At 37.3% G+C, this 23,002-nt stretch overlaps 1 protein-coding gene across 12 annotated transcripts in view; it reads left to right on the top strand.

The window, feature by feature from the left end:
* Positions 1–15,194, top strand: part of Trps1 (transcriptional repressor GATA binding 1) — a 235,875-nt gene extending 220,681 nt beyond the window's left edge. For all 12 annotated transcript variants that reach the window (XM_011245780.3, XM_030248828.1, XM_011245776.3 and 9 more), the window contains 2 exons: positions 5,142–5,264; positions 8,215–15,194. In XM_011245780.3, the coding sequence (XP_011244082.1) occupies positions 5,142–5,264; positions 8,215–9,276 (1,185 nt within the window). In that variant the 3' untranslated portion in view covers positions 9,277–15,194. The remainder of the gene's footprint in view (positions 1–5,141; positions 5,265–8,214) is intronic.
* Positions 15,195–23,002: the final 7,808 nt, after the last annotated feature.

Raw genomic sequence — 23,002 nt, 5'->3', positions numbered from 1 at the left:
ATGGATCTCGTAGGTGAACATCATTAAATCATATTTAGTCCAATTTGTTGAGTCTTATTAATAGTATATTTTTACCGTTGTACAATAAATAAATAAATAAATATGAACTTGTTTCCAAAATTCTAGAATGTTGCATATTATTACAAATGCTCACCAATAGTATATCTTCTCATCATTAGGGGAAAAATTAACCCTTAAAAGAGTTGTGTGTATGGGAATTGCTTTGAAAAGCTTTCCATTTAATTTTCTTTTGGCACTCATGAAAGGTCTCAGCACTTCAACTCTGTGTCCACCAGAAAATCTGCAAGATCCCAGGCCATGGGAAGTTGTGTATTGCTTAAACCCCATATTGTAGCACAGTGCCAGCCACAGGCTGGACACTCAATAATTATTCCCAGAACTGAATTGAATTAAACTTACCACTGAAATTTTATTACTGCAAAATTGAACCAGAAGGTTCTATCGTAGCCATCTGTGTGTTTCTCTAAAATGAAATTTGCAAAGAATTCTTGATATAATCAAATAAACACAGAAAATATTTAAAGAGTTAAAAATATTTGAGGCACATCCAGAGTAACAGTGTGTATATCAAGTTTTAGATTGATTTGATTTAAAATGGCCAAGATATAAAACCATAAAAAATGTGAGTAAATACTCTTCCTATCAAGGCTTGTTATATAATTACATGGTCCCAGAATGGTTCTTATTCATAGAAAACTATTATAAAAGATCATTTCTCCAGAAATGTCTTTGCCAGTGGAGACTTTAATATCATAGAAATGAATAGTCTTGTCTCTGAATGTTAAGCCACTTGAATAAATAATTCAATCAAGTTTTCATTTTATTAATCAAGTGAATTCAGTTCTTCTTAATAATGAAACATGAAAACCCTAAAATTTCTGTTACTGGATGATTCTCAAGTAATAAAATAAAATAAGCAATAAAAGCAGCTGAAACAATTTAGGTTATTTTTTTTCCCCTTGTGTCATATCTGGATTAACCAACACACGTGGCAAATCTCTGCATCGAAAGACATGTAGCTAACTGAGGAAGCACACCCTTGTCTGAGCAAAGCTTGACTGGGTATTAATGACACTCCTATAGGGCTTTGATGTGAACGTAAAGGCTAAAGATGCTTCGCTTTCTTGAAATGCTGGTTCTAGATGCTGGGTTGTTTCTTCTGTAGAAGTGAATAGCTGAGAGGACTTTATGTAGGTTTGGGGTTAGAGGACAACCTTCTACCACTGTAGCATCCAGTAAAAGCCGGCAGAATTAGAAGATCCACTTGGTCTGTGTCAACATCTTCTGTGCCTCTGTTTAAGTACTTAGCGTTAGCATTCCTTTATCCAGGGAGGAAAGATTAGTGCTAAGTACATTCCTCAGGAATGACAGGTGGTGTAATACACTAGCTACTTTCCCTATTCTTCCCTCCACCAGCACTGCCCTTACTGCAGGCCTGTAATTCTCCACTCTCTAGCATAGGGTCAAAGCAGTACATGTTTATTACTATCTCTTAAGAACAGCTTGTAGGAAATGGTGAAACTTGTGATTTAAACTGCACGTGGACATGCAGAACCATCAGAAATATATGACTATTATCATGGAGAGTTCAGGCTTTGGTCTTGTAACTGCCAAATGTAACTTGTAACTTGTAACAGGCTTTGGTCTGGTAACTCTAACACCTACCAAAACTGGCATTACATCGTGCATTGTTTTCTCGATGTTATTCCCTATACATAATTAATTGTTGCTTCCAAGCTCAGATTAATCCTCTTAATCCGAAGGAAACATATTTAAGTTTTATTTCAAAAATAGAAGTGAATACAAGTGGTGAAACTAATCATAAGCAATGCTGTTTCCAGCACTGTCCTTGGTGTCTTCTGTTTTTAAGAAGCTCACTGTAAAGGAGAAAACTTAACCTCAGACATGCAGGATCGGCTTTGAATCCATTCGTAGAGATTTTCTTTTAGTTAGGGTAAAGCTTCTTTACAAAGATGGGCAGAAGAACATCTTCTACCTTCTTTTGCTAACTGGCCCTTGTTCTGCCTGGGAGTGGAGCCAGGAAGTGCTTACCCCAGGGAAATCCCTTCCTGTGTTCGGTCCGGGTTAGAGAGATGAGGTTCTGTGGTTACTAAACTGAGGACAGGGTACACATTTTCGATCTTCTCTGCCACTTCGAGAAGTTTTGGTGCCTCGGAGACATGGTTCAGCAAGTTTCAAAGTGCTAAATTTGTTGAGATGAGACTTAACATCTTACGTGTGAAATACTTCTCACCTCCCTCCCACTCTCCACCCGAGCACCAGCACCCTCCTATTGAGTAGGTGTGAACACCTAGATATTCCACTCTGACTCAGTTTTCCAGTCTCATAATTGATAAGAGAAGTCCGAGTGAGGTACAGCTAGCTGACGGTATGTAACTAGATATGTTAACCACGTCTTGAATGTTCAATGATGACATTTAGTGAAAACAAAACTAAGAATTTTCTTTTCATAAAACGTGTAGCCATCATTGAATTCTTTTAACCAATATGTAGACTTCCTAGGCATTTACCAATCAAGTTATTTCATCTCTGCCATGTTTTAATAGTATCTGTTATACAGTATGAATGCCCTGACTCTCTTATCAGAATACGGTTTGCACTGTAAGCCCAGGAGACAGTTCATCCCTGTGAGGTTAGGCAGCACTTCCTATAGTAGGTCCTAGTGAAGAACAGAAACAAGTTTGAATATGGTAGCCTCAGTTCTCAAACTGATTTGTAACCTCTAAGTTTGAGTTTGAGAATTCAAAGTACATCTGATAGATTTAAATTAAGATATGGGTTGTCCTAAAAAATACAGTGACTTTAATTGAACTCTATGTAACTGTTAAGTGTGAGATACAGCTAAGAAAACAAATGCCGTAATTTCAGGATTCCCCCCTACTAATGAAGGGCAAACGAATTAGACATCAGATTGTGCAAGGATTGAAATGCTCACCGAAAGAAGAAATACGCCCACTTTGGCATGCTGTGTCAGGTATTGAGGGTATGAAAAAAGGGAAGCAAGATGGGGGGAATCATTTCACATTCAGACCTGAGCAGTGGCCTGGGCCATGCATGTGGTTTGGTTTCCATAAGGACATTTGTGCAAACTTAGTGTCACTCACGCTGGAGCCAATATACCAATTGTGTTTCTTAGATCTAGGGCAATGACAAGATGGCACCATGAAAAATTAACAGTTAAAACTAACTCGACCCCCACCCTCAGCTTCCCTTGGATAAATGGTGCTGCGTTTGCTTCCTAAGTGCAACCTAGGGTTGCTAGTTGGTTTCTAGATTGCAGCTTGCTGTGTGCTTCTGTAGCAGACGCCAATGGGGACCCACAGACCTCTGCTTCCAGTGGTTGATAGTGCTGTTGTGGAGAAACTCGCCTTGCGCGCTCCTGGATCTGACGGGTGTTAGGGGCATGCAGCAAAGGGGAGCTGGAGATTATCTTTGTGAAAATCTAGCTTTTATTGCATCACCTAAAGTGGCACAAACGGCCACACTAATGAAATCGTGTTCTTGGTTTAAAAGGGCAATTGTTAGCCTGACTTTTGTGCTCACTAAAAACAGCCCCCCAATCTTGTTAAGTTATTGCTCTCATTTCGGACTTTTATAGCCATGCAGCTTAGCGGCCCTCATTTCTTTACGTTTCATTCATTTTCCTTGTATTGGTGATTAATGGAGGATGTCGAATGTTAGAGTGGGCAGGCATCAGCAATTGCAAGATCATAATTAGTTTAGCTGACGAGGGCCTCTGATAGCACTTGCATCTGGATGGAAAAATTACCCTATAGGGAGCTGGCTGCTCACCAGGTCTTTTTAGTGATAGATTGTGAAACACCCGATGAATCAAATGCCCTTTCAATGCCAAGAAAGTGTTCCAGTCTCGAAGCCAAAATTATGTCTGCAGAAAGCTTTCCATTTGAAATGTATCAGAGTACAATTATAACCATTGTATTTTTTTGGCAGGCACACCACTCCCCTACAGTATAGACTTTAGTTAAATAAATTGCCTAAATTTTATGAATCCCTGAAATTTTGACTTATGGTGTTTGTAATATTTAATTTATAATAAAATTAGGTTACAGCAAGACTTTTCCCACTCCTTATCTCACAGGCCTATTCTATCATTAAAGGCTTTGCTGCAAAAGGAGAGCTGAGCCACAATTTGAACATTTTTTTTTTTTTGCAAGAGTATTCCATTTCCTGCCTGTTCCTATTTGTGCCTACACACAGTCTGACTTTTGTTTAAATGAGAAGTTCAGCAGAATCATTACTTGCTCAGGGAAAAAAAAAATGCAACCAGTATTCCTAATTAGCAACTTTTCAATATTCTCAGATAATTTTTGGATTTGGTGTTTGCGCAATTCAGACCTCTCAAATCAACATGGTAATTCAACAAGCTCTTCGGATTTCCAATTATAAGGTCGGAGTAGATAAAGAGCCAGTGACAGGAGGGTCTTGTCTGACTTCAGCAGACACTTCAGAAAGGTTTGCATTAACAATGCTATGCTTCACCTAGGCAGCAATGTCTAAAGATCCGCTCAGGTTTGGGGAATAGAGGGGGTTCTCTTTCTGATTTCCTAATCACAAGGGAAGCACCGGGACAGGCCATCTTGTATTCTCCTAATACTTTCGTTACAGGAATGGCATACAAAAGGTAACCAGTCTGGATTCACGTTAAACGATTGCCATGGTGAACTGCTCTAACCCACATTTGAAGTCTCAGGTAGCATATCCCCAGCTACTTCCAACATCTTGCCCTGTGCTGTGTTTTTTAGTTTTGTTTTGACACTTTTAAAAGGTATGTTTTAGGGTTGAGCATTTAGGAGCCATCATTAAAGCCATGCAACCCAAAGTTCAAAAAGTTAAAGCTGTTTCTGTGAAAAGCCTTTGGTGTTCCACACACCTCATCCATCACTGTAGGGTTAATTATAATGAAAATCAGCGGTGCCTATTAAACACAATTGAACCTGACCTCATTATGGGCAGTGTGGTTTTATACTGTCATTGTTGGGAGTCTAAAGACAAAACTCCTTGGTTGATTTGGACTTACTCTCTGGATCATGTGACTCACCTCTGACCTTGTTTCTTTTTTTTTCTCCCTCCCATTTCAGAGGCGAAGAGGATCTGGTGTTTTTTGTGCCAATTGCCTGACCACAAAGACCTCTCTCTGGCGAAAGAATGCAAATGGCGGATATGTATGCAATGCATGTGGTCTCTACCAGAAACTTCACTCGGTAAGAACTTATCCTAGCCCTTTAGGGGAAGCTTACACAGATGAGCTGGCCTGACCACGATGGATCCGTCCTCTTCCATTGCTTCTGCTGTCTGTCTTTGCAGGGCTGGGTAGTACAGTTATTTTGGGTGTATATATGATTTATTGTGAAAGGGCCTTTTATTTTATAGGAGATACATTTGAGATCATTAGTAATGCGTTATGCTTCTTTGATTTAGCACAGGAAAATGATTGATTTCTGGAAACTCCACATAGTTGAACTATCTTAGTAGTTGAACTACCTGTTAACTGAATTGGCTGGGATTAATTTATGTATGAAGAGAAACCTCGAAAACTAACAGTATTTTAGAGAGAAATAGAAGCACCCTGAATGTTCCCATTCCAGTTTACCTTTGAATTTTAATGAGCCATTTTGGCTGTTTGCAAGCTGGGAGTATGAGCACAGGGCTGATACTTGAATCCAGGGAGCACTCAGTCACACAGTGGAAGAGATGCAGGTGCCCTATGCCTCAGATCTCCCGCTGGATGGCTTTGGCTCATGGGGGTTATTTGAATGCATTTCATCTAAAAATTTAGTTTTTAACTCTGTAACTGAACTTAAACTGGCAGATTCCCCCAGATTCTACGCAGGAATTTTTAAGTTTCTAGAGCCTGTTTTTATAGTTTAGACAGTACATCTTGGTCAGGTGCTGACTTCAGAGTACCAATGGCCCAAGTAGTAAATAGTTTTCCCTGTGCCTTTTTTTTACACTTTATTTGGCATCTTACCACAGCTCTTAGCACAGCCCAGAGAAAGGATTAGAGCTATGGGGAATACAATTTGAGACGAAACATCTTAGTAAGTGGACACTGAAAACACTTTTTAAAAACATGCCCAGTGCCAGCAGTGGTGCTAATTGAGAATACTGTAAAGCCCTTGGTCATTAGCATAGAGTTGGTAGAAAGGCCCTTACTGCCACTTTACATTTTTTTAACCCTCACTATTTAAGCACAGCAACAACCCTCTGTTTAATGAGCACTGACATTAATGGTTTTAATTGAACTTTGGCCAATCAACAGGCCAAGAATTAATTAAATTGCTCCTCAGCCAAATTATGATAATTTAACCACTGTGAAATACACCAAACTTTTTTCAAAATTATTTTAATATTCATCTCTGCAAAGGCAAGATGGTCTCAGATTTGAGGTTCTTTTTTATTTTATCATAAATGAAAATACATACAATTTGTATGCACACAAAAATTACACAACAATTATGAAAATTATAAGAATTAATTAAAGTTCAGGCTTCTTTGTTGTATAGAGACTAAATGTTATGTATTTTTTACTATATAATACAAATGTATAGGGCATATCCAATTCAACTAGGTTTTTCATTATGAAACTACTATTTGTATCACCAGTAACAAGTATGTAATTTTTATTTCTATCAGCCTACCTAGCGGCAATAGAAATATTCTCCCAAAGTTCTTACTTACGTTGTTTTTATATCTAAAATGTTTTCTTTTGTACTGAAGTCTCAAATATTTTATGAGTTATTCACAAATTATATGTTTATATATGCAGTAATTATCAATAATATTTTGGAAAAAAATCAGACCATCTGAACATTAGTCCATAAATATACATTAATTTATTATACCTACTTATTTCATTTTACAAGTCAAAATTAGAATTCTTCTGCAAGCAGGGTTTTTATAATCTTACATCCTCATTGTTGTCATATAGTATAAATACCTACTGAACATGGACATAGGTACCAATCATGAGATGTCTAAGCTGAATGTAATACTGGAGCTGAATGGAAAGCCAACATTCATTTCAAGTCCACTGGAATCACAGTTCAGTTATCTGAACCAAACATGCAAAGGAATTTAGGTTTGCGATACCTAACTAATACTTTACCTGTGAACACGTAGTGAATATGCAGAGATTATCAAAACAGAAGAGTAAAATTAAGGCCAAAAATTTCATGCGATGATTTTTTTTTCCTCACAGTCCTGACAATAGGTTGTGTTTGATTACGTATGCCCTGGTACAAATAACGTATATTTACCTTTGCAATTCTTTAAAAATATGTATATGTTAGTCAGCTTAAACCATCATGAAAAAACACTTAGGCTGACTGAATGGCTTATAGCAGCAGAAACTGATTTTCTCCTGGTTGTTGATGGAGGATGGAAGGACCAGCTTGGTTAAAGCCTGTCTCTTCCTACCTTAGTTTCTTAATTTCCTCTTAAGGTTGTGCATATATCCCGATGTGTCTGTATAGACCTTTGTCTTTAATGGGGGAGGGCCGAGGGCAAGAGGTTTTTTGTTTTGTTTCGTTTTCTTTTTAATTATTTTATTTTTTAGGTATTGTTCCTAAAAAGGAATAAATGCATATACCTGTTTGTCAAAACAAACAAACAAACAAACAAACAAACAAGAAGACAGTTGTAGACACCATCATGTTAGATCTTTGATCCATGAACTGATCCAGGGGAGAAACATGTTTTAGTACCTAGGTTGCAGCAATGTATAATTTTTCTTTGTTTTGTTTTTCTCTACTGCCAGTACTTATTCATCAAATTCCTTGGCTGAGGTAACTTTTCATAACTCAAGAGCTGATGTATTGTAGAACAATCATTTCTTCAACTGGTTTCCTCAGTACTTTTCGTTAGTGGTGACAGTTGCCAAATCTTCTTAGGCTGAAAACACTGCTTTCAAGGAAATTAAAGTTTTCTGTTCCTCCACCACAGCCCTTCAAAGATGGGTGTTATTTATTTAGCTTAAAACACTACACTTTGGTTACTTCCTTCAATTTTGCCTAAGGCAGAAAGAAGAGATTAGTAGCATAAAGGCTATTCTCACTATGAATTTCACTGTTGTTTATGATTGTGAGGAATTTTTGATGCATTTAATTTATTTTTTAATGTTTCTCTTTTATGTATTGTGTGTGTTCCCAACAGACTCCCAGGCCTTTAAACATCATTAAACAAAACAACGGCGAGCAGATTATTAGAAGACGGACAAGAAAGCGCCTTAACCCAGAGGCACTTCAGGCTGAGCAGCTCAACAAACAGCAGAGGGGAAGTGGGGAGGAGCAGGTCAATGGAAGCCCCTTAGAGAGGAGGTCAGAAGATCACTTAAGTGAAAGTCATCCGAGAGAAATTCCACTTCCGAGCCTGAGTAAATACGAAGCCCAGGGTTCATTGACTAAAAGCCATTCTGCTCAGCAGCCAGTCCTGGTCAGCCAAGCTCTGGATATCCACAAAAGGATGCAGCCTTTGCACATTCAGATAAAAAGTCCTCAGGAAAGTACTGGAGATCCAGGAAATAGTTCATCCGTATCTGATGGGAAAGGAAGTTCTGAAAGAGGCAGCCCCATCGAAAAGTACATGAGACCTGCAAAACACCCCAACTATTCTCCACCAGGCAGCCCCATCGAAAAGTACCAATACCCGCTTTTTGGAGTTCCTTTTGTACATAATGACTTCCAGAGTGAAGCTGATTGGCTACGGTTCTGGAGTAAATATAAGCTCTCCGTTCCTGGGAATCCGCACTACTTGAGTCATGTGCCTGGCTTACCAAATCCTTGCCAAAACTATGTGCCTTATCCCACCTTCAATCTGCCTCCTCATTTCTCAGCTGTTGGATCAGACAATGACATTCCTCTAGATTTGGCGATCAAGCATTCCAGACCTGGGCCAACTGCAAATGGTGCCTCCAAGGAGAAAACCAAGGCACCACCAACTGTAAAAAATGAAGGTCCCTTGAATGTAGTTAAGACGGAGAAAGTTGACAGAAGCACTCAAGATGAACTTTCAACGAAATGTGTGCACTGTGGCATTGTTTTTCTGGATGAAGTGATGTATGCTTTGCATATGAGTTGCCATGGTGACAGTGGACCTTTCCAGTGCAGCATATGCCAGCATCTTTGCACGGACAAATATGACTTCACAACACATATCCAGAGGGGCCTGCATAGGAACAATGCACAAGCAGAAAAAAATGGAAAACCTAAAGAGTAAAACCTTAGCACTTAGCACAATTAAATAGAAATAGGTTTTCTTGATGGGAATTCAATAGCTTGTAATGTCTTATGAAGACCTATTAAAAAAATAATTCATAGAGCCTGCCTTATCCAACATAAAATTCCTTTTTTTTTTTAAATTCTTTCTTTTGATGAGTAGGTTACCAAGATTTTAAAATGAAACATATGGTCAGTGAGAAAGAATGAAATTAATAGATAATTAAAAAAAAAGAAAAAAAGGAAATCTAGAGTGAAAACTATCTTACCTAATGTATACTGCGGAATCTCTATACAGAGGTCCACCAAATTATAGTTATTTTGTTTGTAAAGAATGCTCTCTAGAATTCGAAAGAGTTTACATACTATCATATGACAGCAGTATTAGGCTGGCTATTGGCCCATCCATTCAGAAACCTGCAATAGGTTGTCTACATCTAAAACTATCATAAAATTCTAGCCAAATGAGAAGAAAATGAATCTCCAGGGCAATGGAAGAAAAAAAAATGGCACCTCTCAAATTAGTCTCCTCTCATTGACCATGTTTCAGATTTAGACCTCAAAATGTGAACTGTGGTTAGGCTTGTTGAACGAGCAGTAAGAATCGTGACAGTTGGTGGCACAATGTTTTTTGGGCCAGCCCTGCCTGTACATACACATACACACCCTCTTTGATATTTTTGTCCTTTAGATGTTCCAGTACTTGGTAGTCATTTTGTTCGCAGTTTAGATTCATTTTGTTCAAATATATTCATTCTTAAAACAATGTCCTCAGTGCTTATGTAGTAACTTTATTTTAGCCAGATATTTCTTTCTTGTTGATGATGAACCGGTTTGGAATTTTTTAAACCTCCTGTTGGTCACTAATCTCACTTGGCACATTGTAACTAAAGCAATCCCTTCACTTCAAAAGACTAGATAAATACAAATGTCAGGCCATGGCTTTAATTTGCTGAGAACACATGGTATTTCTCTACAAGGTAACCTGCTGTATTTATTTATTTTCTTTTGGTTAAATATAATGTCCAAACTTTGTGGTCAGGCAGCATGCAAGGTTACGTTACCACAGACTGACAGTTGGTATATGTACCAATCAATCCCTTCATTAGATTTATACAGATTTAGTTAAGTAGCATTAAGTAGGCTTCTTAGAAGTATGTCTTCATAGTCCTTTTAATACTTAAGGCTTTGTAAAAACTATCCATGAAGGGAGAGCTCCTCGGCATAACTGCTCAGGGAAATAGGGCTAAATAATTGAACATTAAATAATTGGTTTAAGGTGCTGTTAGTCGAGCCTCAATGCTTGCTACAAGGATGTATGTACAAGGACTGACTTTAATAATTTGCATTATATTGTCCCAACCAGTAGTTTATTTTTTGCCACGGAGATGTAGAAGATATTACAAGCTACTGGATGCACTGTCAGATTAACTTATTTCATTAAAGAAGTTGGGAGAACAAATAGGAAAAAAAAACTTATTTTTCTAGTAAATATTAATGTATTACATTTCAAATAATGGTGCCTGACATATTGAATAATTATTTTCTACAGTGTACGTATGCAACAAAGATATTCCATCATGCATTAGAGTCAGTTCTGGCTCTGCCTAGCTGTTTACATTTGCAAATGTAGCAAACAAGGTAATGAAGCAACTATTTCTATTGCAGTAGGTATCTCTAGTGTGTATGTGTGCGTGTGTGTATGTGTGCATTAAAGTTGTAAACGGTAACATGAAACAAAGGAAGTTCTCAGTGTAATGGTGTGGAAAACAAGAAGGAAATGAAAATATTTTTATGCCTACTTAGGATACAAGGGTAGCACTATTCATTCCAAGTACTTTTTTTTTTTTTAATTTTAAGCTCTTAACTCCCATTGTTATGCTTAAGATGATAAACATATATTCTCTTTTTATTGCTTTGTCTGTTTCAGATGAAACATTTCAGAAATTATTTTGATATGTGTTGCTGGAATCCGCAGCACGGATGTTCTTATTGCATTCTGTAGTGGCGTTTGCACTCCAGTTTTACATTAATTCGCAGTTGCTTTTGTATTGTTTTGTTGGGTTGGGGTTGGCTTCTTTCTCAGATGCGGGAGTCTCATTGCTTAGAGTTTGGATGGCAGGTAGAGTTAACCAGTCTGTGACTGTTCCAGCAAATGAAGTTCAAATTACCTTCCTGATGCTATGTTGTCCTCATCTTCATTCTTGCATTTTTTTTTGTTTATTTTCATGTTTTAAAAAAAAATGGAAAAAGAAAAGAAAAAAAAAAGAAGATCGAGAGAAAGAAAATCAGGACTAAGGCCTCTGCTTTGGTTTCATTGTTAAAGGACCCTGTTTTAATCTCACCTGTCTGTGGCATAGCTCAAATGTTCACAAGAACGGAAATAAAGAGGTGGAATGAGGAGCTTTGACATTCAAATGACTTGATATAATTTATCTTTCTTAGGATTTTGGTGGCTGCATCTCAGAATAAAGAGGGCAATCTGAGAGGAGTCAAAGATCTGAAAAGGAAATTTCCCAAACAACATATTTAACTTCCTTAGTAACACGAATATCAAAGTGCACTGTACTGATCCTCAAGGCTCATTATGTGTGGACTGCCCAATTCAACAACATGCCAGAAATTTGATCAACTTGGGCAATATTGCACATTACATCTTTGATATCCTTATGCAATGTCTTCAGTGTGTTAGACACAAGTAGAGTTTTCATTGTTGGCATGTATGCCTTTTGTTTTTTCATTCCATTTTTTTTCTCAGTCAGACATAGTAGCAATGATTAGCATTGAAAATACATATCACTGTGCTTGGAATATTTATGGTCAGTCTACTTTCAGTAGATTATCTTTTGGATAGCATTGGCGTATTAGATCTTATTCCGTATTCCTTTATTAGTAATTACTTTTATTTTCCTGTTTGTTTATGTTATGCATATTTTGGTTGAGAAAAGTTGGGCCTTAAAAAATGATGGACATTTATAATAACACTAAAATACTCATTTTTTTGATGACCTAAAGTTTTGATTCCATGTTTCAAAATGTATTACAAAAATGAGTTATATTTTTAAAGGCATTTGAAGACTTTTGTCTTAAATTGTGAAGGATTTTAAGTGAGGTATTTAGGTACTTAACCTTTTTCGAAGGACTTTCAAGATGATTTTGAAACTTTTCTCTCTTGGAAAAGTCTTCTGGAGATACCAACTAAAGTACTGTGCCATTTCAACCCTGCCATTCTTCTCAAGTTATTTGTCACTTCTATACTGAGCTTTGGCTTCAACACTGGGCCAGAGTCAACTCATGCACGTCCTTCCTTTTCCTACATCTCTCTCACCTTCTCTCACCCCCAGGAAAGTACTGTTGTTTGGGATATAAAACCATAAGGAGCCAGCCCACCTCAGAGCATTGTGGCCTGGGAGACACTACACGACTCTAAGTACATGAGAACGGGAAGGAGCTCACAGAGTTAATATATTCTCTCTGTTGTTTAGACGACAAAGAGTTGGCCCGTTCTCTCTACATGACATATTGAGATGGGTTTTTTTTTTGTTTGTTTGTTTGTTTTGTTAAATCCACTTTTAAGATAGTGATGTTCTGTTCTAAACTGTTCTCTTTTAGTAAAGGTAGAGTTTAGGAAACAAGCATGGGGATTCTTTTCTAAGTTAATAAGGAGGAGAAAACAGTGATTATCTTCAAGAGCTTTTTGTGGAAGCCTGTGGTAGCACATCCTGTTTATGATTGCACATGTGCACATAATCTATTATGATCTAATGCAAATACAGCTCCCAAAACATTAAATGTACATACATATATTTTAATTGCCTGGGGAAATGTTTTTCTTAATAAACTAAAGATGATCCATATTGCTATCAAAATAAATATTACCCTCTTGCCTTGTGGCTGTAAAACATCACAAAGTGACCTGTCTTGAGACTTTTGTACTGTCTGCCTACCTAGTTAACAAACATTAACATCTTTTATAAGTGGGAATATCTGCCCTCTGGAGGTGGAACTATGGAGAGACTATGCTGGTAGTCTGGTGGTCATGCTGTCTCTAGGCCATAGTCCAGCCTCTTACCCATACTTGAGATCAATTACACTCTTTGGGTTGAGGGCTGCACCAAAAAATACTATGTGACATCTTTGTTTAGCTGGTAGGTTAAAGGCTTTCTGACTTTGCTAGATAAGTGGGGCTGAGGAACTGTACACCTTGAATATGAAACTAAATGTACTAACCAAAGAAACGTACGGTTAAGTGTACCAGGCTACTGAGTATTAACTAACAGTTAATGGTGGTTAGAAATAGACGCATGGAGAGCAGAGCTCTCATTGATTTGGCCAGTGCTAAGATATATTGGCTTCTTGCAGGGTGTTTCCTTGTGGTTGTTGCTTGCTAGTTCGGAGTGTTCTCATGTGTTTCTGATCATAGTGCAACAGTTTCTCAAGCATTTCCCACTTACATAGATTCATTGGGCCCTCTGGAAGATGCCAGGGCAGAGATGTACCAAGGCAGGGATGAAGAAGAGGTAAAAATCCACAACAATCCACCTAGTTCAATGGATAAAGTATGCTCACATATTCTCTCAAAAGAAATGTTAGCATGGTGAGCTTATGCTGTCCTGCACCCGAGCAAAGCAAGGATAACAACCATAAAAAACAATGCTTAACCTTTCTCAGACCCACAAGTCCCAAACCTGGATCCCAGTTTTATCCCATAATTTCTTCAATACAACAACTGCAAAGTAGAACTCTTTCTTTCTGCGCCTCAGGTTCCTCAGCTGTAAAATGGAAAGTATATTAATAATAATAATAATATTAAAAATAATAATGGTAATGTAGTACTTGTTTGTAACGCACTTTGAGATCCTTGGTTGGAGGGCACCATAAGAGTGTCAAGTATTATTATGTGGCCAAGGGGGTTATTTAAAACTCTGGTTCCCACGGGCCGAGAAAGTTTGGCATCATTTTTATTAAAGATGAGCTGTAAATATCTTTTCTAAGCAGCCTATAGTGTTGGCTATGAAGAGGCAAGACTATAACCAGGCTGATAAGACCATAGTTTTTTAATGGCTACCAAAAAGGCACGTGTCACAATAACAAATGCTGAATTCTTTAGGGTGTAATATTTGACAACATGATTGATCTGGGGGAGGGGATGGGTGGAAAAAAACATCTCAAAATGCCAATGTAAAACTAACAGCAATATTCACCAGCAGAAAATGTCTTTCATATGGAATGATTTCATGTTGATAAGAAAAAGCATTCAATTTGTAGTCCTGATTTGAACACCAGACTGTGGGGTATAATAGTTCTGTTTTTACAACACATGGAATTTTTTTTTCATTTTATTTCATTTTGTTTTCATAGTGCATGTTCATTTCGACTCACAACATGTTCTTGGTGTATTTCTTATGCAAACAATCTTCAGGCAGCAAAGATGTCTGTTACATCTAAACTTGAATAATAAAGTTTTACCACCAGTTATCCATGACGGCTTTGGTATGGTTTATATGGATCTACGTTCATCCAGGCAGCAACAGAAGCTACGGATCCTTAACATATCAATGAGCTCTGAACTTAAATAATAAAACTGAAACCAGGTCACCTATTAAAAAAAAAGTCACTAAGATGTACTAAGCTGGATTCTTTTCAACTTGATTTTTCATTAACCAATCTGTTACAGGTAGATTTTTCTGCTAAAAAAAAATTATACTATATTTTTAGGAAGGTTAATGATACTCTTGTTTATTTCAAAAGGATTCTGAACATCAGACTTTGAGTGTTGCATATTGATCTGCTAATAATACCTTTCAGTGTGTAAATACTTCCTTTTAAGAACTATAACTTTGATTCTATTCAGTATCCCCATGTGCATGTGAAATGAAGATCCTGATAAATATCGCAAATTAAATTCGTATTTTAAAACCGTTGTTTGCTTATAGTAGCATTAATCAGAGCAGATTTCCTGAAGGACCATTTTGAAAGAGTGAAGAGGGAGGAGAAAACCAGATAAGGAGAGGATGTGGGGAGATGCACCTACCACCTAAGATCTTAACTAGAAGGAAAATCCCTGCTGGGCAGGTCCTAAAAGAAATTGCCTTCTGCTTCAGGAGTAGTGTTTCAAAAGAATTCGTATCCACCTTGTGCAATCTCCCTTGCTCATTTTGGTGGCCCCAGATTAATGAGCAAGTCTTTCATTTATTTCTTCTTTTTCTTCTTTGTTCTTTTCCTTGTCTTTTTGTTTTGGAAACAACTGCCAAGTCTCTTTGAGGGGCTTTCCTGAGGGTAACAAGTTCCACAGCTGTAGACAGTGTTCTCTAGAGAAGTTCAGGGACTGTGCTTAGTGTGGTTTCTTGTCCTTATATGGAACTTGATTTTTTTTCTTTTTTCTCAATCGGGGAATACTGTTCAGATAAAGTTGAAAGGACCTGGGTCTCACCAGGTCTGTCAGAATCCCACTAAAGAGAAATGTGCACTCAGCAGCTCCTCAGCATTGTGTTAACAGAGGGAGTCAACTTTGTCACCCTTCTGTCACCTCTTCTCTCCAGCCTCTGTGAGGGTGAGGTTGTCTGACAGGACACTGAGGGAGCAAAGAAGAAATAACTGTGCTGTGATCAAGGCAGCAGCAGGGTGAGACTGGACTGGAGAGTACCTCTTTGTGGGTAAAGGGAATCGTTTACCCTACCGCTCTACCCCAGACTCTAAAGTTGCCAAGGGAGAGTGCTAACTTGCATTCACAGATTTTCAGTTTTCAAGAAAAAGAAAAATAATTGGACAAAGGAATTTTATATGAAACCTCCTAATTTGTTTAAATGTCAGTAGCAGCATTTTCCCCCCGCTTTTTATACTTGAGGCCAAACAAAACACTCACTCTGAACACATTTCATCCCTAGGTTGCCAGACTGGGATTTCTGGAGCCTGCAGCACAGTGAACTCTGATAACTGGCAGGGAGGCAGCCAGACAATGAGAAGCAGGGCTCTGGGATCTCTGTGGCTCCTCCTAGGATTTGTCCTGGGTCCCAGTGAATCACAAGTTCCACCAGGAAACCCCCAAAGATGCTGCAGGCATCTGCCTGACACCTCAGCTAGACTGGCTGGTGGGGGAAAACTGCACAAAATAACCTGTTTTATGAAGCATACTGCTGACCTCTTTATATTTTTGTTCTCCGTGTTTTTGTTGACATCTCTGTGTCTGACTCAGTCATAGGAACACACCTCTGCTTTCATGTACCAAAGTGTCAAAAGTAGATAAACACGTCATGCCCATGATGCCTAAGATGCCCTTGCCTCCTTCCCACATCATGCTGTTCAATGAAAGCCCCAAGAGGGGAGAAACAAAGCGTAACAGGAGATGAGACATTTTGTGCTAAATTTTATCACATAACTAATTAAACGTATTTTTGTTTCAAAACCAAAGTACTTGTAATGAAATCCGACTTACAAACCACTGGATTTGATTGGGGTATCTGTACTTAAACATCAGTGTCCATAATTGTAATAACAGTGTTTAAACATGGTATGCTCATGCTTAAGCAACAACTGGTTCCCCTGATTTCCTGTTTGAGAACAGTGAAAAAATATTAAATGTAAAATGTTTCTTCAGATAAATAGCAAAGCCCTGGCTAGTGGAGATTATAAAAACAAAACACACTAGAAGCTCCTACATTTGATCGCAGAATTTGGAAGTCAGAGGCAGGCAAATCTCCCTCTGAGGTCAGCCTGGTCTGCAGAGTGAGTTCCGGGATGGCCAGGGATACACAGAGAAACCCTGCCTTGAAATAAATAAGTGATTCTCTTAATCATATATTTTTAAAATTATCCTTCACTTTTGTGATACCAATAAAAACAAGAGGTAGTATAGTGTATATATTTTTTATCTTAATATACCTTATAAAAGATATACCAAAAAGGGGCAAGTTTCCATTGTTTTTGTATGGTTGTAGGTAAGAGATTTGGGGGGAAGATATTGTTTTTGTAGGGTTATTTTTGTTTGTTTGTTTATTTCTTTGTTTTCTCCATGAGCCCTGACTTCAACTCAGAACTGCAAAAGGTCAGTAGAACACACACACACACACACACACACACACACACGAGCAGAGGTATAATTAAGTGTAAAGTTTTTCTGCTATAAGCCTTCATTCATATGTTGTGCGCTTCTAATGTTACATTTCATGTCACTAGAACTTTGAGCCTTCTGAGCAACAGCAGAAAAACCCTCCTAACTCTTATCATGCTATTTTATTGAAAATTTGGGAATTACATGACTACTATGCCTTGTGAAATGAAAAATTACCATATGAAATAGAAAAGGGTTGGTTCTGTTTAATAGTAGCAGTAATCCCCAAGGAGGACTGAAGCACAATGTGGTACCTCCCATAATTAATAAAGCACATACAAGATTTGATGTTGTAAGAGAGTGTCACAAGATTCACACAAGTTTGAGAACAAAATTGTTTTAGGTTTTCACATCATGGGTTTATTTTTTTTTTAATTTATGCTCCTAGTATGAATGCAAACATTAAATTATGGAAAGTCTCAAAATCAGTGACACATGTTTTCCATGACTGTGAAACACAATTACAGGGGGTATTGTTATCCTAGTACCCAGTGATGACAAATGAGACTTTGGTGTTCTCAAATATAATGGAAATTCTTTTTCTTCCTTTTTATGAATTGGTGCCAGCTGGTCCTTATTTCCATGACAGTCTCATATTTTTAAAACGGCATGTAAGCTTTACCTTCAATTAATGTTGTCCAGAAGCAAAACATAGAGATCCTGTATAAAGTGATGTCTTTGGGCCCTAGGCCAGTGTGTTCCCTTTTAAACACCTTACTAACATTATATGATTCAAAAGGAAATGGGTTTTCATTCAGTTTTGAAGGCGTTAGTTACTTATTAATGGAGTGTTTCAGGGAGAGTATTTTAAATATTACTTTATTAAAATGTGTTGTCAACATATTTTCCAAGAGCATGCCATTTAATATAAATCAGTGTCCTGAGAACACTCACGCAGTCACCTGACCAAGTATAAGACAGACCACTTCATTCTAAGACAACGCCGCATGTCTGCTTTCCTACACATAAGAGCTGAAGACGACAAGCCACTGAAACTTAACTTCCCGTGACCTTTCTGTCTCAAGCATTTTAATCTTAGAAACGAATGCAAAAATGCCTTCAAGTTCACAAGAACTGTTTTCAAGACAAAGACTCTGTCAAACTTAGATTCAATTATAGGATCTGATTTTCATAAAAAATGTGAAAACACCAAAAGAATGAGGGCTATTTGTACACAATATTTTCCAGGATGGTTTCAAAACTATATCACTTACAGTTAGTCCAAGTAAATCAAAATCAGCGTGGTTTAAGTTATTGGAATGTGCTTTGGATTTTTTTTCTGTTCTATGGAGGAAAAAATGAAAAATAATAAGAACAAGAAAAACCACAACTTTAAAAGTTGTTTCATTATGCTCATTTCTAATCCAAAAAGAACAAAAGAACGTCTCATTGCTACATACATATATGCTACAACACACAATCCTTAGTACTAATAATGAATGCTTAGTAGAGAAGTTGGTCAGTTCCTTGTTTTAATCTTACTTTTCTCCTTTAAAAGACCTTTGCTTATCTACTATTATTAGGAATTAATACCCAGTGAGATTTTGCATTTTCCAATTCAGTTTACATACTTTTATCACTTTGCACTTCATTAAATATCCAGAATTTATAGCAAATGATGCTATCAACAACCTTATACTGTTAAGCGAAATATCTAAGACTGAAAGACCATCACTCACATTCAACTTGAGTTAGGTCTTGCAATGTCTCCCAAGTTAATAGCTAAATCAACGTGACCTCGGCCATCCACAGGTTGTATTGGCCATACATAATTTGTCTAGATATGGGCTTCTTATGCATGATGTCCTATTATTATGGTTTTGGTATAATAGATGTCGTGGATCCAGTTTCCCACCTGACAAAAATAAGCAAGCAAGCAGACAAACAAACAAACAAATGAGATCATTTAATTAGATGCAACACACCTCAAAAACTACATTTTGCCTAACATTTTGTACATGTGTTACATTTTGTGATCTAACTCTCTTGAAGATATAAAATGAGCATTATAATCTATGGCATGTTGGGTGACACTTAAAAAAAACTAAATGTTAGACCATACTTAGCTGAATATGGAAAGTCAAACCATCATCATTTGCACTACATTTCTATATCTGGCAATCATTTCTTGGTAAAATGTAGAATGAAAGATGAATCTGACATGTGTTCTGAAAATGAAAGTTACTTGTGTCAGTACAGCCATGAGTCACCGTTACGTGAAACATCACTAATGTATTTTTTTTACAGAACACAATGAGCAATTTATATTTTCCAGGCTTATAATTGAAATCATATTCACTGTAATATAAATATCAGAAAACTCAAGGAAGAGTCCTACCTCTAGTTTGGACTGACTAAGAAATGCCAGAAAAAGGAAAAACACAAAGACCGAAAACTGGAGTACACAAAGCATGTTTATAAGGAAACATAAACGTATCATTTTTATGTTTTGAAATGAGTGAAGCCTCGTGAAAGTTTCTAAAACCCAGACAAAAGCTTCTTCAGTTCCACTCAAGATTTTATGAATCATTATGGCTTCCTTTTTCCTGAAGCGTGGAGAAGCAGATCAAAAAGTCCCAGCAGTTGGAAGATGGTTGCAAAATTTCTTTTTAGGGAAGTATAACAAATGACACTTCTACTCACCAATATTTATATCTGTCTTTGCAAGTCCACTCACTGGGTTTTAAGTTACAGACAGAAGATACAAAGGCCAATTGCAGATACATTTATTCCTTGGCTACTTGCTTCTAATTCAAAGAACAGTTATTTAGCTATCAGAAGAGGTCCATGGAGGGAAAAGACGGTCCGAAGGACTCTCAAGCAATTCTTAGCACTAGATAAGGGAAGTCAGATGGTACTTCCTCTTTTGTTTTAAATTTCTAACACCATATCTAGTTATAATATTTTTTTTTAGTCAAAACATTATTTGTTAACAACCCTTAAAAGTTCTATGGCAAAAGGTTTTAAGAAAACAAAATTCAATACATACATGGGAACAACATTTGAGAATTGTTTTAGGAGATAATTTGGTAGAATTTCAGTTTTCAACATTTTGTATTCACTGAAACTGTTTTAAGGATATTAGTCACCAAATATTTATTGATTAGATCATGAAGTCCAAATGAACAATGTCTGGTACTAAAATTTCCATAGGAAAAGTACCACCAATCCCAAGTGTACTCATTATTTATTTGAAACTTTTTTGACCTTTAAAATCTCCTTTCAAATTTCCTTTTCAAAATCCTAGTCTACAAGATAGAAATATTAGAAGGTATCTTGGGCCATGCTTGGGTCACCAGAGTTGAACCTGTCAATGAGATCAGTTAGATTAGAAGAAGACCTCAGAGATAAGAGTCTGTGTCCTTTGCACAGTGTGACCACACACAACAACAAATATCTATGAACTACGGGCATTGAATTTGTCAGAGCCTCTGTATTTAATTTGTCTTTCCCTCCATAACTGTGAGCAGTAGTTCTTCATTGATTATAAGCTAGTGTGTGGTATAGTCTTACAGCAATGAAAAGAAGTGAGCTTAAATGTTACTTTAAAATCTGAAAATGTCTAGTAACAAGAATAGTTTTTAAGCAAAGGCTCCTGTCACATAGCACTATAGTTTGACTGTAGACAATTGTCAAAATTTGGGGCCAATTTTAACCTTTATTAATTGGTAAATGCTTTTTATTTGACAATTTTCTATGATAATTTCATACTTCTTCCATCCAAAATTTACTGATCATTTATGTTATGAGAACTGTATATGTTCCCTTCTAATCGAGAAAACCCATAGATAACAGCCTCATAATAAAAACCAAGCACTGTGGTACTAATACCACCTCCACCAACCTCATGTTCTGTGATCAGTTTTTCATGATCATTGAATAGAAAATAGAATAGAATAGAATAGAATAGAATAGAATAGAATAGAATAGAAATGATTTGCATTATACAGCTTCCCATGGTCATCCCCATAAACCCTGATGGCTTCTTAGTTCTCGGTTAAAAAATGAAACTTTTTGTAATCTCAGAAACATATCTTCCTTCTCTCATTAGTCTAGCATTTCCCTTGATTTTGAATGTTGCCCTTTTTACATGTATTTGCCTATCTGTATAATCACTAAACCATCAAGACTCATATCTGAAATTAACTCATTGAATGACTTCCCTGAACAGGCCCTGAAATTCCCCTCCTATGAGTTTTCTGGAACATGTTTATCTTGTCGTTCACATCATCTTGAAGTAGCCTGCCTCCCTACGTGAGCCAGATCTGAACCATGGACACAGAACAACCTTCTCCCTTTCCTTTATTCCCATGCCTCTTCTCCTTCCCTTCTTCTGTCATTTTATTCTCCCCTCCTCTCCTTCCCTTCTCTCCCCTCCCTTCCTCTACTCTCCTCCTCTCTTCCCCTTCCCTCCCCTCCATTTCCTTTCTTTCTTCCCCTCCCTCCCTCCCTTCCCTCCCCTCCTCCCCTTTCTTTCCTCCTTCCCTCCCTTCCCCTCTTTCCCTTCCCTCCTTCCTTCTGCTCCTTCCCTACCCTTCTTCCCTGCCTTCCTTTCCTCCCCTCTTTTCCTCCCCTCCCCCTCTACTCTCTTCTTCTCCCCTCCTCCACACCCCTTCCCTCCTCCCCTTCCCCCTTCTCTCCTCCTTTCCCCTCTCTTTTACTCCTTTCTTCACTTCTTCCCAATTATTTAAGTAGAATAAACACAAGAATCTAATTGTATATCAGACAACATAGCCCTATTCTCTCCTTAAAAAGTATTTATCACATTGTGCTCCCTACAGCTTAAGGACACCCACCAGCATCTTAACATTACTCCTTGTCCTTTGGCTCTCTGTTTAAAAGCTCAATATTTTAATCATGAATACATATATTCATGTGAATTAATGCTATGAGCATTAAAAAAGTCATTGAATAATATATTAGTTTTTCTAATTTCTAAAACAATTTACTTTGTAAAACATACTAAAGTCACCTTACATTATAATAATAAGTTCTTGGCTCTGTATCCAGCTTAAACAAGCTTCTCTCCATGGACCTTTTAAACCACTGTGAAAAATTGATTACACTTCATTTCATCTCAGGTTTACAGTATCAGAGTATTCATGTACTTCTGGACATTATTGGTGGTTTTATGAAAGAAGAAAAGAGGAAAGGCTGTGAATAATTTTCAAACTTCAACCTTAATTTCAATATTTTTAAATTTATCTGACAGGGTAATTATCCCAGAAATTGTCTTAACTAAATGATTTGTGAAACTGTGATTGTCCCATTAAAATGACAGAGTACTCAATCAGGAGAGAAAATAGGTCTCTGAGGTTTGGCCCTATTAAACAGGTTCTTTATATTATTACCCAGTTCACATTTTGAACATACACAGCTGTGTTTCTGTTTGCAAGAAAATGTGTCCCGGCTTGGAGATTGCTAACACCAGTACAAACAGTCTAGTCGAGTGCTAAGACACCAGTTTCTGGAGATGACTAATGGATAAACCTCTTTTGCTTACTGGTAGGTGGTTATGGGTTCAGTTAAGCACACTCTATCTCAGTTTTCTCATAAGTAAATGAGGACGAGAATTTGACCCATTCTGTACATTTTAACTAAGACACAGTAAAAACCT

Source organism: Mus musculus, chromosome 15 (assembly GCF_000001635.26).
Source record: "Mus musculus strain C57BL/6J chromosome 15, GRCm38.p6 C57BL/6J".
In the NCBI taxonomy this organism is placed as follows: Eukaryota; Metazoa; Chordata; class Mammalia; order Rodentia; family Muridae; genus Mus; species Mus musculus.
This window is presented reverse-complemented; position numbering and strand designations above follow the sequence as displayed.